The sequence below is a fragment of the Mustela erminea genome, chromosome 5 (genome assembly GCF_009829155.1).
Source record: "Mustela erminea isolate mMusErm1 chromosome 5, mMusErm1.Pri, whole genome shotgun sequence".
In the NCBI taxonomy this organism is placed as follows: Eukaryota; Metazoa; Chordata; class Mammalia; order Carnivora; family Mustelidae; genus Mustela; species Mustela erminea.
In genome coordinates this window covers 142,131,444-142,150,187 of record NC_045618.1, presented here as the reverse complement: position 1 = coordinate 142,150,187, position 18,744 = coordinate 142,131,444, and the positions used below count along the sequence as shown (strand labels likewise).

At 45.3% G+C, this 18,744-nt stretch overlaps 1 protein-coding gene across 4 annotated transcripts in view; it reads right to left on the bottom strand.

Annotated features, from left to right (window-relative positions):
• EML1 (EMAP like 1) overlaps positions 1 to 18,744 on the bottom strand; it is a 174,008-nt gene that overhangs the window by 43,398 nt on the left and 111,866 nt on the right. For all 4 annotated transcript variants that reach the window (XM_032345246.1, XM_032345247.1, XM_032345244.1 and 1 more), the window contains exons 3-4: positions 15,911 to 16,046; positions 2,830 to 2,964 (exon numbers count right to left, since the gene is read on the bottom strand). In XM_032345246.1, the coding sequence (XP_032201137.1) occupies positions 2,830 to 2,964; positions 15,911 to 16,046 (271 nt within the window). The remainder of the gene's footprint in view (positions 1 to 2,829; positions 2,965 to 15,910; positions 16,047 to 18,744) is intronic.

Sequence of the window (18,744 nt, the reverse complement as noted above, 5' to 3'; positions counted from 1 at the left end):
TGTGAACATTGAGGACCTCAAAAACACCGATTATTTTATGTTTGACATGAGGATTTAGACGAGGTTTATGGAGTGTTCATATTTGCTGGAATTCTCATCGAGAACTATACGTGCTGACGTGGGATTGTTTTCCTCGAGCGAGAGGAAGCTTTTTCCAATTTCCGTACAAGGGCCACATGCGCGGAAGACAGCTCTGCATATGGTGTGCGGCAATGTGCACTCGGGAGCCAAGAGTCTGCTTCTCCCAAGAAACGGCCCCGGCGTGGGTGCGCGGCGCACTTGCTGCACAAAGCCGGGCCCATACAGGGTCACCCCTGGGCTCACTCTGCCTCCCTGCATGCCGGCCAGCTCGCCTGCAGCCCTGCTCACCTCTGGTGCAGCGGGAACAACCGTGCGGACGTGTCACACTTTCTGACCACCCCCTGCCCCCTGCCCCCCTGAGCCCTTCTAGATCTTGCCCGAACTCAGGTTGTGTTCCTGGGACTGTATCATGCACACGAACCTCAGTGAATGTGTGTCGGACCAGAAACAAGGCTAATTGCTTCCACCCCCATGTAACCCCCACGTAAGTTCCCAGTTCCAGAAGCCTTGTCAACGATCCTCCTGTGCTCTGCTCGGGCCTTGTGCTCTAACAGGCGCCACCACCATAAATGCCACCATAATGCCCGCGACCAGGTGCCAAACCTTGGGCTGGGGGTTCCCCTGGCAGTCAGTTCGACAAGATTCGAGGCGACTGGGTCTGAGATCCCTCAGACACCCAGGTGAAAGCTGAAGCTTGGAGAAGTTCCTGGTTTACAAACCCAGACCTTTCTTTTACTCTAGAGTTTGTGCCCTTTCCATTTTGTCTTGCTGTCCCCAGGAACCGCATAAGACCAGCTCTGAAAATGGACAACGGCCTCCTGGAACCATGGACAGACAGACATTGGACGAGCACACCGTCTTAGAGCACCGAAGACCACGGTGGTTTAAAGACGGTTATGTCAGGCCACGTCCCTACAGCTTTCTCTGAACACTTTAAGTCCTGGCCACCGGGCATTGGTCCGGGAGACTCCAGCTCTGGTTTGGGGCCAGGCCAACAGAGCCCAGGACGGGGGCTGCTCACCGGGGAAGGGAGAGGAGGAAGGAAGTAGAGTCAGGCAGAGACTGAATCACCAACTTGACCTTCTCCGTGCTGCTTCTTCCTGTCTCAGTTACTGGGCTGTTATTCCCTTGGGCCCCTGAAGGTATCTGCCACACCAGCAATTACCTACGAGAAGGCAAGAACTTTCCTTCTCAGGTGTGTGCAACTCAACTGTTCAGTGGCACACAGGCCTCAACTTTTCCTGGGTCCGAACGAGACAAAGGATTTATTTTTAAATGGACATGTTTAGTTGCTTGAGTTATTTTTAGAAAATGAGAAGATCTTCCCCATCCCTCATTTCCAAATCAAAATTTCCTACCGTGGCAGTAAAAACAAAACAAAGCCAAACAAAACCTTTTGCAAATATCTTTTATGGAAATATTTACCCAGTGCATTTATCAATGCCATAGGATTTGAAAGATAAAACAGATCTGGAGTTTGCACAAGGCAGATTCTCTTTGGAAATTCTTAATAAAAATCAGATGTGCACAGAAGGAGCCAAGTTTTTAAGAACTGCCAAGATCTAGACATTTCAGGCCAACTTCCAAGCTTACCCTAAACTCAGAGGAGCCTGCGGCAAGGCCCATTTACGCTCTATTGCCAATGGAGCCACGTGGCCTTATTTCTAAGATATTATGGTCCACTTAACATAATCTTCTGATAAGAAGTACTAACAGTCTAAATTAGAAGACAGAGGCCCATGTCAGTCTCTGAGGCTGTTATTTGACAGTGGGGGGCCCTAACCTGCTACAGTTGGGGAAAGTGCCTGCATCTTTTCCACAAAAGGTACCTTTCAGGGATAAAACTCAAAAAGAATTTAAGGTTCCTTGCAGGACTGAATCCGAGTGGGTTTACAAACTTGGAATTTTTCCAGCCTGCGGGTTGGAGTCGATCGCTTTATGACTAAGCCTTCTTCTTACATAAACATTTGGGGGGGAAAAAGCCACGGTTAGCCTGCGAAGCTGAAATCCCTTCCTCAGCCTTGCTCAACAGAGAGAGAGTAGAACGATGTTTAAAAAGAGAATAAAGTGCAGCGTCAGGTATGTGCCCAGAGACACCGGTCTCCCGTGCCTCACACGTTAGTACACCTGACACGGGCCATTAAAACGGCAACAATTCCCTTTCACTAATAAAAGGCTACTAGTAGTTGTGTAGGTGTTTATCATAATCCATGATAAATTAACCTCAAAGGGAAAATTCAGAATTAGAAGTAAGCGTGTTTTGTGAGACCAGAAAGAAACGGTTCTATACCTGCTATCGGCTCCGTATTAAAAATGGTTTCTGACAAATGATAAAACTTCAACTTTTCATCCAGTCTGCCTTGGGAAATACGGTTGACAAAGTTAAACAACCCAGTGAAACTAATTTCAAAATGGCAGCAGAATGTACTAGAAGTACAGAGTGCTCCATAAGGAAATTCAGAATGGTTTTTCCCCCAGTTCCCAAGAATTCTTGGGAATTCTTTCTGTCGGCATCAGGGTGGTGGGATTTGAAGATCTTGCCCTCTAGCTGGACAGTGACGGTGGGAGCTGGGTTGAGGGCCTGCCGCCACAGGCCAGTGGCTGAGTGCCCGCAGCGCTCTCAGAAGGCCTGCCCTCCGTGGAGAGCTCGAAGCTCGCGTGCATTTTAGGGGATCTTCTGATTCATCTCTGGGGAAAAGAAGTAACAGAACATGCCGACAGCAGGAGCCCAGAGGGGAAGCCCCTTACCTCTCACTGTTCTTCTTGCCGCTGGAAGAGCTGCTCGTGGATCCTGTGCGGTTTCGGTTTCCTTTGGAATCCCCATGGCTTTCCTTCCGGCCGCCAGGAGATACTCTCTCGGAGGAGCTGGTCCTCTTGATGGTGCTACAGGGAGAGGTAAAGGGCAACGAGATTCTTAATGGGGTGCTTTTATTTTACTGCCAAGCATAAAAATATATTACACGGAACATTGTACTTTCACATGGCTATTTAAGAGCTCGGCTCTGATCCTACCTATAGAATGTCTGTCTCTATGTGTGTGTGTCTGTCTGTCCATATTCTTCACTGCAGAACGTCACTTGGAATCAATGCCTCTGTTCGCTGCCTTTGAAACAGTGGCAACTGGTACCCAGTTCAATGTCACAGCAGAAACCACGAGGGAAATCCACCAGCCAAGGCTGAGCGCACTCCAGCAGTTTCGCAAGAAGGAGCCTGCCCCGGAGCAGGGTTCAGTCTAAGGCAGGGGTGACACCCCCAGAGGGCATTTGGCGATGTCTGGAGACATCTTTAATGGTCCCAACTGCGGGGAGAAGGCTGCTACCAGCATCAAGTAGGTGGACAGGCCAGAGATGCTGCCGAAAGTTGCACAACTCCCCGGACAACCTGGCGACAAGAACCACACAGCCCCTCAAAGTCCACAGCGCCGAGACGGAGGAGCTCTGGTCTAAGGGCACAGGTGGGACAAATGGAAATAGGACACCCCTGGTAATGACAAACACGGTCCACCCTGTGTGTGATGCCCCAGTGTGGAGGTAGCACCCCTGCAGTGTAGCCAGGGGGAGCCGGATGGGTGGGGGTCTGGGGGCGATGTCTGGGAAGACTTCCTGGAGATGGCGAATTTCTGGGAGAGATGAAATGAATGGCATGAATGTGTCGTCATCCCACAGGCGGGGAGAGATGTGCTAGGAGAGCGGCAGACCCGTGTGGCACGAGGTACCTCAGCCAGGACCTGGGCTGCAGGTGGGACGCGCAGTGCCTGGAGCACAGCCGTGAATTACGGGCATCCCTGTGATGTCCAGGTCCTCACGAGAGGCCACGCGTTCCTCGGGACCTTAGCTCGTGGGCCTTCTTATGTAATTTGAGAACCAGGTACAGAAGTTTGATGTTCATTCAGTGAAAAAGACGGAAATAAGTGAATCAGTAAGTGGGCATATCACAGAGAGCCCGTCGCGAGGCGCTCTAACACCTGCTCTCGGCATGTGAGCCAGCCCGTGGAGAAGGCTGGAGAGGCGGGAGGAGGAAGCCAGGAGAGGGGCCTGCAGGCAGGAGGAAGCAGGTGCAGACAGAGCCGGGGCTGCCGGTGGAGATGGGACGAGACACTAGTGCCAGGTGGCTGCGACAGGACGGGCCCAGGGAGGGTGGCCGATCAGATCCCATTTCAACCGGGGAACACGGGAATCACGGCAGTTACGACCAAGGCTACACTCCTGGGGGGAGGGTCTGAGGCCCCCTTTCTCCTAATGACACAGCACAGCTGCGCACTGGCGTTTCTCAGTAGCCCCCCACACACACACTCTGACTCGCCTGTCCTCACCCCCTTCCTTCAGGCCAGGTTCAGTCCCTTTCCCTTTGGAAATGCTCAGCACTCAGAGAAGGATCTCTTTGCATGTTTTTAAAACCTGCGTGGCGTATCTTTTTTTTTTTTTTTTTTGCGTATCAGCTTTTGAAAAACCATTGCGCCCTCTGGGTGAGCAAAAACAAGCCACGTGACCGTCACTGTGATGACATCAGTGCGCTTTCCGCACAGACTTTCCGGGAACTAAGGAAGCTTCGGATCTGGAGCACCAGAATCTCACAACTGCGATCTGAACGGGGATGCCTTAAGGTCAAAATTGTGCATTTTTAGAATGCTCAATTTGGGGACAAGGAAATTACAGATCTTAGGAGAGCACTGCATTTCTCAAATTTGGGACTGAGGTCTAAAAATTCTAGAAATCTTTGTGCTTAAAGTTTAATTTCTTCCAGAGATAAGACACAGTGAGCTGATTTAACCTTGCGGGATCTTTCTCTGCCAAGCACCTAGCATGGGGCTCGGAGGCACGCTGCCTGGTCCCCGACGGGCCCCCCGGGAGAGCAGCAGTGGCAGCAGCCACCAGCCTGAGCGTCACCCATGTGGTGTCCTTCGGGGAGTTCACGGCAAGTTCATGGCAACTTAAAGACTAGTATAGAAGACGCTTCCAGAGCTGGAAGAACCATGAGTGTTCATCAGTTACAGCAAACATTAACCGATTTTCTAATAATGCTGAGCTTAGCGGCCAGATCTACCAGGAGGCACCAGGGATGGGAACAAGGAACTAGCAGGTGGCAGGGACGGGCCATATAAACTAAGAACTTCTCGGCTGGCATATGGGACTTCATCGAGTCCCCCGCAAAGGTCAGGTGAGCCCCTTCTACAGATGAGGACACAGAGGGACACAGGAGCTCCAGTGGGATTATTTCTCTCCTCGTTCTCTCTGCGGGGCTTCCTACTCAGGCCTGCACACGGTTCAGGAGCTACATGCACACAGGGCTGAGGACCTGCTGAACATCTGAAAATCCAACGAGCATCAATCATTAACATGGTTACGGATCTGAGGCTAGACCAACAGGAGACCCTGAAGACCGACGTGCTGCGGTGGTAACGAGACCTCCGGCGCCCGCACTGTGCGCTCCGCTGAAGGGCCCCTCGCCTTCGAGTCCTTCTACTTGATCTGCACGTGTTCAGGAGACCCACAGACCTGTTCGATCTACGCGCGAGAGCCACGGGGACAAAGTGGAAGACACAGAGAGTGACGACAGAAGCATGGAAAAGTATTTTGCGAAGCTTCAATAAATAACAGAACACACAGCACACACCAAAACGAGAACATTTCCGTCTGCCTGTACAGACTGGGATGTAATTCATCACAGCTCTTCCCAGATATTAGTCATCTGCATATTTGCATTAAAATGTGAAACTTAAAAAATATATATATATACACTATTGTTGGATACAGAGGAAAAACAAGATATTTCCTTTTGAGAGCCAAGAGCTCTTCTGAATTAAAGAGGATTTACCAGGACTCTAATCGAAGGACAGAAGAGAAAGCTGGAAGACGAGACATTCACAGGATCGAGGGCAGCCAGAGGGAGTAACACCGCACGCTCACTGCGAGAAGCCTCCTTCGATAACCAGCAGCGAAAAATCGAAGAAGTTACGTTCCCTCTGGACAGCAAGGGAAAATATTTCTCTTCATTGTGAAAGTGGTAGAAGGTCTGGCTTGTGAGAGACTGTACCATAATGGAATACATTTTTTAGCACTTAAAGCAAGTAAAACATTTTTGGTATAAAAATGCATGGATCCCAACTTCTCTGCCTTTTGCTCCTGGTCTCTAACCCCAGGGCCAAACCAAAAACCTTCTAAGTTCTGAAAATAAAATGGTTCTTTATATTTCATTCTGCACCCATTTGAAGGTTTTTGACAATTTAAACTGAATTGTAGACTTAATGAAAGTTTATGCAAGGGTGACTGGTGGCAAGCTTTCTTCCTACGGTTAGACAGTAACTCTGAGCAACAAGCTACAGTTATGTGTCTCTCATTATGTGATCTGGAATCAAGGATTGGCTTTCCAGAATTGTGTAAGAAGATCCCAAACGTTTACAAATGAAAAAACAGAAAACAGACAGGTAGCGCTTGCATACCACCAGAGGTCTCCTGAGATGTCACCTGTCATCACCCACTGGGGTGATGATCCTTGATTGGAACAATTATCCACTCAACAGATATTTCTTTCTTTTTTTTTTTTTAAGATTTTATTTATTTATTTGACAGACAGAGATCACAAGCAGGCAGAGAGGCAGGCAGAGAGAGAGGAATGAGCAGGCTCCCCGCTGAGCAGAGAGCCCGACTCGGGGCTCGATTCCAGGACCCTGGGACTAGTCCCTGGGACTATGACCTGAGCCGAAGGCAGAGGCTTTAACCCACTGAGCCACCCAGGCCACCCAGGCACCCCTCAACAGATATTTCTGAGGCATTGACCTTACGAGGCATGCTGGGCTGAGCACTGGTGAGTCAGCATGGGACAAGGACCAATCTGGAATGTGTCCTGCAAGTTACAATTCCTTTTTTTTTTTTTTTAATATTATATTTTGGGGTTGGGGGGAGACAGAGGGAGATCACAGAGGGAGAGTGAGGGGAAGAAATAGACCCCCACTGAGGAGGAAGGGCTGATGTGGGGCTTGACATGGGGGCTCGATCCCAGGACCCTGAGATCATGACTTGAGCTGAAGGAAGAAACTTAACCGACTGAGCCACCCAGGTGCCCCAGCAAGTTCCAATTCTTGCAGGAGATCACTCATTTCATAATTACAAAATGCTCTTATCTCCCTCTCTTCGTCATGTCCTAGGAAGGCTAGTGGTCTTGGAGAATCTGACGGATCTTCAGAAACTTCTGTTCTACCATGTGAACCCAGATCCCTAAACCCAGGGGGTGACTGTGTCACTTCTGATCAAGCGACAGGAGCCAAGTCATCTTCCTCTGTTCAATGGCAGAATGACTCTATCTCTATTTTGCTACAGAAACAGACTCAAAAGGTGAGTTTAACATCACGTTTCAATGGATCTAATAATAATAATTAAAACTCCCCCCAGAAAATCAGATTTCCTTTTCTACTTTTTGAGATTGCGTGCATGTCCAGCATTTACAAATGGGTCTTTCTAACAGGTGTAACCATTTTTCCAAAGCACTGTCAGCTGTTTATTTGGAAGCGATAGATGCTTATCCCCCCTATTTTACACTTGGAACAGCGTGTTTTTAAAATAATGCTCTGTTTTGTACCAGTTTTGTTCTTTTGATCTCTCTTCTCACAGCTCCGCTATTGTAAAACTCTACTTAGGAGCAAAAAGAATGAGTGATTGTCTCTGTTCTGAGCCAGTGGAAATGTTACTCTATTGTCCGCGTTAGCACCCCGCTGAGCTAGGTATGACCTAGAATGTCTTCCCCGGATTTTCTGCCTTTTTTCCTTTGACTAATGGAAACAAAGCTTTTCCCAAGGATTCCAAATCAAGCCCCCAATCGAAGTCTTAATTGGTGACACAAAGCACAACCGCTGGGGGCTGGACAATTTCCAAAGGAGATTTTGTTCTTAAGCACCAGGCTGAAAAAACCCATAGGACAGAAAACAAACATATATCCATCCACACAGTGCAGATGCCCCGACTTGGTTAATTTGGAACTCGGATTATAGAAAAATTCCTGCATGATTGTAAACATATTTGAAACGTCCTGAAAGCTATTTTATTCTTAATATTCAGGATGCCCAGAGTGCTTCTTGCTCTTTTCAGAATTCTCTCCTAATGAGAGATGTATAGGAACTTGACCACAGAGGAATAATTAGAGGCTACAGTTTGGGTTTCCAGCATCCAACTGGATGGGAACTCACATCCACGGATGCCCATAAAAGCCAGAAAAACAAAATTAATGGATCATCATGTCCTACCCTGAAAACCAAGAGTCTTGGACACTCAATTGAGAAAACCACGTATTACTGGTTGGCTGCTTGACAACAGCTGATTAGACGAACCAAACTGATTATTCTGTAAAGTAAAAAGAAGCATCTGCAAAGGCCTTAGAATATTTCTGGAAGGAAGGTTGTTGTTTAAGTGTTGACACGTACACAGGCACACAATATGGCGGCTGTACCACACATAACCAGGCTTCCTTCCTCCCTCCCTTCTTTCCTTCCTTTCCTCCTAAGCTAATCTTGCTGAGAGCAGTCACTAACCATGAGCTCTCGTGAATAAAGCTGACATGGGGGCAGAGGACCCAGGCCTCTGCTCACAGCAGATGGCCAGTTCTGTCCTTGGAGTCCAGCCCCTGAGCCCCTAAGCACCCAGCAGTCCTATCTCCCAGACCTGCTGCCACAAGGTCCCATCAGCTGCTCCCATCGGCACCAACGGGGGCATCTGAGAACATCGCTGTCCTGACAGCAGCACGCAGACAGCATGGGGCATACAAGAGGAATCATTTCCAAACGGTAATTATATCAAGTGCTTTTTTATGAGCCGATGTAAATGCTGACCTGGACATCTGGGGGAAACAGCCTAGCGTCGCGGGAGGAGCACGGGCTCTAGATGCACGTGAACCTGGGTCTGAGCCCCTTCCCAGCTCTGTGCCTGTGGGACCTGGGGACGTTTCCTCATTTTTCTGAGCTTCAGTCTTCTTATAAAATAGAAATACTAATATCTACCTTCCAAGTCATTTTGAGGACTAGTGATACCAATATTAAAAACATGGTACTTTATATGCTTCTGTTATTATTGACGAATGATTTCTGCCAGCTTCACTGACTTAGGGGGGCCCAAAGCACCCACGGATGCCTCCATGTTTTCACACCCCACGGAGAGCATCTGTCCGGTTCCGGAGCCCCGCCTCACTTCTCTGGTCAGTTTCAGAAACCTACTCCCCAGCCTTACCCTACTCTGAGTACACGTTTCAAACACTAGAACTGAAAGTACAATTTGCCAGGAATTCTAGCATTTATGCCACATTAATCTAGCATTAATCCTACGAGGTCTAAGAAAGCCATCCACAGTCTATAAAGTGAAGGGCATTATCACACTACATCAAAGTTACTTAGGACCAGAGAGAATTCTACAAAATCAAGGAGCAAGAATGTTGGAAGTAAGCTCTCATGAAATGAACTGAAAGCCAGTAATGGTGTTTGTATTTCAATTTTTCCTTTCCTTTTTTTTTTTTTTGCCCTGAAAAAAGTTTTTATTTTATTTAAATTCCAAATATATAAGAGGTATAAATGATAAAATTTTATTTTATCCAAGAATAAAGGGAAAGAATTTCTCATTTTCCATTAGTAATTTGCTACTTTATTTATTTTTTAAAAGAGAAATTTTTTTTGAGTAGTCCCCACACCCAATGTGGGGCTCAAACTTACGACTTAAAGATCAAGAGTCGCAGGCTCTACTGATTGAGCCAGCTGGGCACCACAATAATTTGCTACTTTAAAAAGTCACCCTTGAGGGGGTGCCCTGGTGGCTCAGTCAACTGGTTAAGCATCCAACTCTTAATTTCGGCTCAGGTCAACATCTCAGGGTTGTGAGATCGAGCCCCATGTTGGGTTCTGCACTGAGCATGGAGCCTGCTTAAGGGTCTCTCCCTCCCCCTTCATGTGCACTTGTGTGCTCTCTCTCTCTCTCTCAAAAAAAAGTCACTCTTGAAATACAATGTCTCGCTCTTGAATAACCAATGTGTCGAAGAGGAAATCACAAGGGAATTTAGAAAATATCTATAAACAAATGAAAATAAAAACAAAACACCCTAAAACTGTGGGATGCAGAGAACACAATACTGGAGGGAACTTTACAGCAGTAAAGATGTGCGTTGAGAAGAAGGATTTCAAACAACAACCTAACTTTCTACCTCCAGGAACAAGGAAAAGGAGAACTGAAACAAAAGTTAGTAGAAGTCAAGGACCTAATAAAGATTAGAGCAAAGATAAATAAAACAAGGAATAGAAAAAAAGAAAAAAAAATCAATGAAACTATATATTTTTAAAAAAAAGATCAACAAAATTGACAAATCCTCAGCTTGACTAGGAAAAAAGAAAAGAGACCCAAATAACTAAAATTAGAAATGAAAGAGGGGATTTTATAGTGGACGCCACAGAAGTGATAAGAATTCTGTGGGACTACTATGAGCAATTATATGCTAACAAAGTGGATAACCTAGAGGAAATGGATCCATTCCCAGAATCATACAACCTTCCAAGACTGAATCATGATGAAATAAAAACCCCAACAGACCAATAACTAGAAGGAAATTGCAAAAGTAATAAAAAAAATCTTTCAACAAAGAGAAGCCCAGAGCCAGAGAACATCACCAGAGAGTCCTACCAAACATTTAAAGATGAATTAACACCAATTCTCCTCAAACTTGTTCAAAGAACTGAAGGGTGGGGGGTGGGGGGATTCTTCCAATCTCATTTCATGATACCAAAACCAGACAAAGACACAGGAAGGAAAACTATTGACCTATATCCCTGATGAAGCTTGAAGCAAAAATCCTCAATAAAATGCTATCAAAGTGAATTCAACTGCACATTAAAAGGATTACAGGAGTCTCCCCCCTTTCCATGGAGTACATGTTCTAAGACCCCCAGTGATGCCCAAAATAGTGGGTAGTACCAAACCCTATTTTTACAGCTTTTTCCTGTAAGTACATATCTTTGATCAAGTTTAATTTATAAATTGGGCACAGTAAGAGATTAAAAATAATAATTAAGAATAAAATAGAACAATTATAACAACATACTATAATAAAAGTTATGTGACTGTGGGCTCTGTCTCTCAAAATATCTCTCATTATACTCTACTCACCCTTCTTTTTGTGGTGATGTGACACAGTACCATGTCTATGTGATGGGCTGATGTGATATGAATGAGGTAGGCACTGTGACATAGTGCCAGGCTACTGCTGACCTTCTGGTGGTATGTCAGAAGGAGGGTCATGTGCTTCTGGACTGAGGCTGACTATGGGCAGCTGAAATTGCAGAAAGTGAGACCACAGGTAAGAGGGAACCATTAGACCATAGCCCAGTGGGATCTAGACCTGAAATGCAAGGATGGTTCAAAATACAAAAACCAATGTAATACACCACATGAACATAGTGAAGGAGAAATACCACATCCCTATCTTAATGGATGCAGAAAAACTCAACATTCTTTCATGTTAAAAACTCTCAACAAATTAGAAATAAAAGGAAACTGTCTTAACATAATAAAAGTTCACAGCTTTTAAATTAAAAGCTCCCAGCTAACATCCTATGCAACACTGAAAAACTAAAAGCTTTACCTCTAAGATCAGGAACAAGGCAAGGAGATCCACTTGTGTCACTCCTGTTCTACACGGTACTAGAAATCCTAGCCAGCACAATTAGATAAGAAAGAGAAATGAAATCTACTGACATTAGAAAAGAGAAACAGTTATCTGTTTGCAGATGGCATGACCTTACATGTAGAAAGTCCTAAAGATTCCACACACACAAACATTTTAAACCTAATAAATAATTTAAGCAAAGTTGTGGGATACAAAAATCAGCAAAAATCAGTTGCATTCCTATACAATAAAAACGACTAACACAAAAAAGGAAAAAATCCCATTTGCTGCCCGATCAAAAAGGATAACATACTCAGGAATAAATTTAACTGACGAAGTGAAAGACTTGTACATGAAAAACTATAAAACGTTGCTAAAAGAAATCAAAGAAGACATAAATAAGTAGAAATCCACCCCATTTTCATGAATTGGAAGACCTAATATTGTTAAAATGTCTATCCTACCCAAAATGATTTATAGATTCAATGCATCAACGTGGTATTTTTTGCAGAAATAGAAAAAAAATCCTAAAATTTAGAAGGAATTTCAAGGGATCCTGAATAGCCAAAACAGCCTTGAAAAAGAGGAACAAAGTCAGAGGCTTCAAAGTATCTGATTTCAAAATAAGCTACAAAGTAACACTAATCAACTTGGTGGGGTATCTTTATTAGCACAAAGAGAGAAAATAGATCAATGGAACAGAATAGAGAGCCCAGAAATAAACCCCTGAGTATGTGGCCAAATGATCTTCAACAAGGGAGCCAAGGGCACACGACAGGAAAAGGACAGTCCTTCTCAACAAATGGCAAAGGGAGAACTGAATATCCACACGCAGGAGAATGAACTTGGACCCTGACCTTAGACAATACACAAAAATTAACTCGAAAGGGGTTCAAGACCTAAATGCATGACCTAAAACCATAAGAGCCCCAGAAGGAAACACCAGGGGACATCTCTGGGATACTGTATTTGCCAATAATTTCTTGGATGTGGCATGAGGAGCAAAAATAGACACTTGGAACTACATCACAATGAAAAACTCTTGTGCATCAAGGAAACAACAGAGTGAAATGGCAATCTACGGGACAGGAGGACATGTTTGCAAACGGCGTCTCTAATGAGGAGCTCACACCCAAAATGCATAAGCAAATCCTACAGCTCTGGAAGAAGGACAGGAAAAGGAATAATTTAAATGATCATTTAAACAATAATTTAATTTAAATAAATAATTCAAATAATTAACATTGGCAAAGGGCTTGAACAGACATTTCTCCAAAGAAGATACACAACAGCCCACAAGCATATAACAAAATGCTAAATATCCAGGTAGCTGGCTGGCTCGGTCAGTAAAGTCTGTGACTCTTGATCTCAGGTCATGAGTTTGAGTCGCATATTGGACATAGAGATTACTTACAAAAAAAAAAAAGATGCTCAATGTCACTTATCGTATGAGAAATGCCAATCAAAACCACAATGAGGTATCACCTCATATCCATTAGGATGGCCACTTGCAAAAGAACAGAAAATGACAAGTTTTTGGCAGGGATGAGAAGAAATTAGAACTTTTGTACTAAAAGTTGGTGGTGGGTATGTAAAATGGTGTCGCCGTTCTAGAAAACAGTATGGCAGTTCCCGAAAACATTAAAAATAGAATTACCTTGTGACTCAACAATCCCACTTCTGGGTATATACCCAAAAGAATTAAAAGCAGGATTTTGAAGAGCTATTTGTACAACCACAGTAACTGTAGCATCATTTACAACAGCCAAGAGGGAGAAACAAGCCAAATGGCTATCAACAGTTGAATGGATAAAGAAAATGTGGGGTGTGGGGGTGTGGGGGTGTGTGACACAGACTTAAGAAAGCAGGAAATCCTGGGGCACCTGGCTGGCTCAGTGGGTTAAGCCTCTGCCTTAGGCTCAGGTCATGCTCCCAGAGCCCTGGGATCAAGCCCTGAGTCAGGCCATCTGCTCAGCGGGGAGCCTGCTTCTCCCCTCTCTCTGCCTGCCTCTCTGCCTACTTGTGATCTCTCTCTGTCAAATAAATAAATAAAATCTTAAAAAAAAAAAAAAAAAGAAAGAAGGAAGTCCTGTGAAATGCCACAATATGGATGAAGCTGGAGGACAGGATGCTACTTGAAAGGACTCCGGCACAAAGGGACAAATAAATGGAAAGCAGTCAGAGTCCCAGAGACAGAAAGCAGAAAGGTGATTGCCAAGGGCTGGGGATAGGAATTACCATTTAACAGGTGTAGAGATTCGGTGTTGTGAGGTGAAGAAGTTCTTCAAACTGAAGGTGCGCAGAGGAGAGGGGTGGGGCTGGGGGAAGCGGGGGGGGGGGGGGGGGGGGGGTGTGGCCGGAGGAGGGGGTGGGGCTGGGGACGGAGGAGGGCCTTGTCCCGACGAGCGCCGGCCTTCGTGCGGAAGCGCTGAATCGCTCTACAAGCACTTCTCACTGAAACTAATACAAGTCTGTAGGTTCACTGGGTTGGAATTAAAACTTAAATAAATAAATACATAATTTTAAAAAGAAACAGAAAGAAAAGATGAAAGACTTCCTGAGATCTGCTGCACAACATAGTGCAACAGTCCTTAATGCTACTGAACTGTGCGCTTACAAATGGCCGAGACGGTACATTTACTGTGTATTATAACAGCTGGCAATCGGAATCCTAAAATAAAGTCGGCCTTGACCATCTTTGAAATCTAGACCAAAAAAAAAAAAAAAAAAGGTAGTCCGTATCTACTGTCACCCGTTAGAATGCAGGAGAGGTCACTTCATGCTGATTAGAAAAATGATTCAAGCAACTATCACACAGATACAACATGAGGCTAAGAATGTCATTTTTAAGTTTCAAAAAGCCTTGCAAAATCAATTTTCTTTTTTTTTTTTTTTTAAAGATTATTTATTTGATAGAGGGACAGTGAGAGAGAGCATGAGAGGGGAGAAGGTCAGAGGGAGCAGACTTCCGTAGTGCCACGATCCCAATGCGAGACTTGACCCCAGGACTCTGGGATCGGGACCTGAGCTGAAGGCAGTCGTCCAACCAACTGAGCCACCCAGGCGCCCCAAAATCAATTTTCTTAAAATTCCCAAACACTAAGCACATGAAACTCTATCTGATAAACACACAAGGGAAGTTCACTTGTTGAGTGAGAGCACGAACACTATATATTTGAAAGAGAGAATGGGATGGCCATGTTCCTCCAAGTCACAGCCCAGCATCTGATCCAAAGCCTGCAAGCCCGCTGGTGGTCCCTGTGTGGCCCGGAGCCTGCTCACGCACCCTGACCCGGTCCCTGCTAGGCAGCTGGTACCGTAACGAGCCCTAAGAGCTTCTACCGTGGGCTCACTGCAAGCCCAGCAGGCAACATGCTCAAGAATTTCTTTAAGGTTTTCTAGACTCTATTACCATCAGGTGTTTAATTTTCTAGAACCTAACAGCTTAGACAAGTGGCCTGGCATATAAGATACGAAATTTTAATACGACAATCATGACATTATAGAAACGTTACAAGCAGACTATGCTCTATCTGACAGACAACATCCATATGTACAACTTCACCATTAAACACAATTTAAAAGTATGAGCTTATCCGGATTTTATAGAGAAAAAGTTAAGGTTGGTACGGCAATCTGAATTTTGCTCTATGCCAAGTATAAAGCTGGGAAGAGCATATCTTTTTTTTTAAGAGCATTTTTTTTTTAAAGATTTTATTTATTTATTGGAGAGAGAGAGAGAGCGTGTGAGCAGAAGGAGCCACAGGCAGGAGACCCCCGCTGAGGAGGGAGCCTGATGCTGGGCTCGATCTGGGAACCTTGGGATCATGACCTGAGCCAAAGGCAGGTACTGACCGAGCCACGCAGGTTCACCTGCATTTTTTATTAGTTTTTAAAGAGCATATTCATTTTTAACACAGGTTACACTCCCATTTGTGTTTTCAAGAGACCCTCGAGCAAAAATACAAAATGGCACACTGTGGTGTTAGCCAAAGGGGTTTCAAAGACAGTAAGATTAAGTCTAAAAGAAGCAGAAAAATACATTTACAGAGGTCCTGATACAGCAACACACCAAACATCGTACTTTTATTGAGTTTTAACTCAGACAAGAAATTAAGTGGTGTCACATAAAAAGGCAATATTTATTTCCAACCTGAGCTGGAACACCTTTTCAAGCTGGGTTAAGGTACTCGGTACCTACCTTTTGGTTGAGGCGGGCACAGCAGTTTCTTTCCTGGTCCCCGAGGGGGACGGTAGGGAGCCACTAGGTTTCTTTGGTAACACAGTGCCGTTGTTGACAGTGGTCCTTAAAGGCAAGGTCTGCACCAGTGGTCTTGCTGTGAGACAAGCAGAAAACGCAATCAGAGCTTTCCTCCTTTGTCAAAGTAACTTTTTACAGAACTCACGGTAGATGGGGCGGCAAGGGACATCGATTTTAAAATGCTGGCAGAACTGACAAAGGTGCAAAGAGAACTCAGAGGAGACTGTCAACAAAGGGTGCTGAACAATGAGGCTGGACACAATCTCCCTCCTTATGCGGAAACACACTGGAAATGGACCAAAGACCTGGGGTAAAATGCAAAACTGTAAAACTTCTAGATGAAAACACAGGAGAAAACTCTGTGTCCTCGGGTTTGGTGACTTTTCAGATACAACACCAAAAGCATAGTCCCTGTAAGGAAAAAAAAAAAATGATGGCTTGACTTCATTAAAATTATAAAAATGTTTGCACTGTGAAAGACATTGTTACAAGGATGAAAAGACAGAGCCACGAACCGGGAGAAGATACTTGCAAATCACGTATCTGACAGAAGACTTGTATACAGAATATAAAAAAGAATGCTGAAAACTCTGCACGCAGAACACAAGCCGCCCAATTAAAAAAATGGGCAAAAGATCTGAACAGACACTTCACCAAAGAAGATCTACAGATGGCAAATAAGCATATGAAAAGATGCCCGCCGTCTTTTGTCATTAGGGAAATGCAGATTAAAACAATAATGAGATATCTCTATACACCTATTAGGGTGGCTAAAATCCAAAAAACAAACAAAATAGCGATTGCTGGCCCGGACCAGAGCACCAGGGACTCTCATTCATTGTTGGTGAGGATGTGAAATGGAAGGCACGTTGGAAGACAGTTTGGTGGTTGTTAAATGAGCCCATCATCGCGTGGCATGAGGTCCTCAACTGATCTGAAAACTTATGTCTCTATAAAACCTATATTTAATACTTACAGCAATTATATTCATGACTGTCAAAAACCAGAAGCAACTGAGATGTCCTTCAGTTGGGGAGTGGCTAAACAAATTGTGGCCCATCCAGACAACGGAATATGATTCAGAAAAAAAAGAAAAAGAAAAAGGAAAGAAAGAAAGGAAGGAAGCAATGCGCATAGACAGGGACGAGCCTTAAGTCCTCACTGCTTCGTGAAAGCAGCCTGGCTGAATGGCTCCATCTGCATGATGTCACTGAAGGCAAAACTACAGAGACAAAGATCAGACCAGTGGTTGCCAGAGGTTGGCCAAGTCAAGGTGGGAAGCTGAATTAGGTAAGATGTGAGAGCATTTGAAGGTGGTAATCTGTATGAGGCTGTATGGTGGCTAGGTGACACCAAGCATCTGTCGAAACCTCCAGACTCTTACAGCACAAAGAAGGAAATTTAATGTATGCTGATGAAAATCCGTTAGGGGCTGGGGGAACCCACGATGGAGAAAAGAATGGAACTATGCCACAAGAATGTGCTCTAACCTCTTGGAAAGGGGTGGCCAGGAAGGTGCTGTGGAAACAGGGAGAGAATGTAAGATGGCCAAGGAGCCCATCTGTGCACTGTGCTTGGATCAGTAATGTTGTTTTCCACCAGGCATGGTCGGTCAACATCCCTGAAACCACTGTCATGCGCCCAGCAGTGAACAATTAAGGAGCAGCAAGGAAGATGGTGGGAGCCCAGCGTCTCACTGTTGCAGAGGGAGGGTACAGACAAGCAAGGGGGATGGCGCTGAACCAGCTGACGGTAGGAGACCTCACTATGAAGCCATGTTTAGCCTGATGCGGCGACAGGTACAAATTATACCTATGTATGTAAACATGGGTCAGTAGAAACACACTTCTTTTCTTTTTTTTTTTTTTTTAAAGATTTATTTATTTGAGAGAGAGAGAGAGAGAACATGCAAGCGGGGGGAGGGACAGAATCTTCAAGCAGATTCTCCACTGAGCGTGGAGCCTGACATGGGGCTCGATCCCACAACCCATGAGGTCATGACCTGAGCTGAAACCATGAGTCGGATGCTCAACTGACTGAGCCTCCCAGGCGCCCCAGGATAAACATATTCCTCAGCTCTGCCTGCTGAGAATACCGGACGCAAGGGCACCCAGCACCCAAGCCCTGGTTACTAACACAATTCTGCAACAACTAAGAACCAGGACTCCTCGGGGAGATGCCCAGATCTGGGGCTGGGGCAGGGCGCTCCATCATGAGCTTGGAGCCACCTGGACAGATAGAGAGTCTGGACGGGCTCGGAAGCAAGAGTAAAGCCCCAAACCCAAAACAGATGGGGCCAAGTCAAAGGGCCCCAGGAGTCAACTGAAAGAGCGCCCCTAGTGGCCAGAGCTGGGATCACTTCAGTGAGGAATACAGACAGTAGCACCAGATTATAGCCCAAAGCATAAAATAAATACCCAGGATTCCAGACTGATAGAATGACTGGATAAATAATTAAATGGGTGGGAAAAGATAATTTCTCTCGTGCAGAATTCCAGATCATTTACGTAGATGGTTTATCCCCAAGGAGGTGGCGCACAGTCCTCTATTAGGCGTGGGTTGCATGGTGACTGCCTTCCACGCAGCACGGGGTGGCGGCAGGGCGGGCAGTCACTTCACTGTGGACAAACCTGGTGAACTGTATTCGGGCCAGCGTCATGGTGATGAGTCACGTCGACAGTATGGTCCCTGGACAGGATGGGACAGAAATACCCTTTCCCTCTACAGTCTTCTCCCTAAACCCCAGGGCCTGCCAGACAAACCCAAGTCAAAAG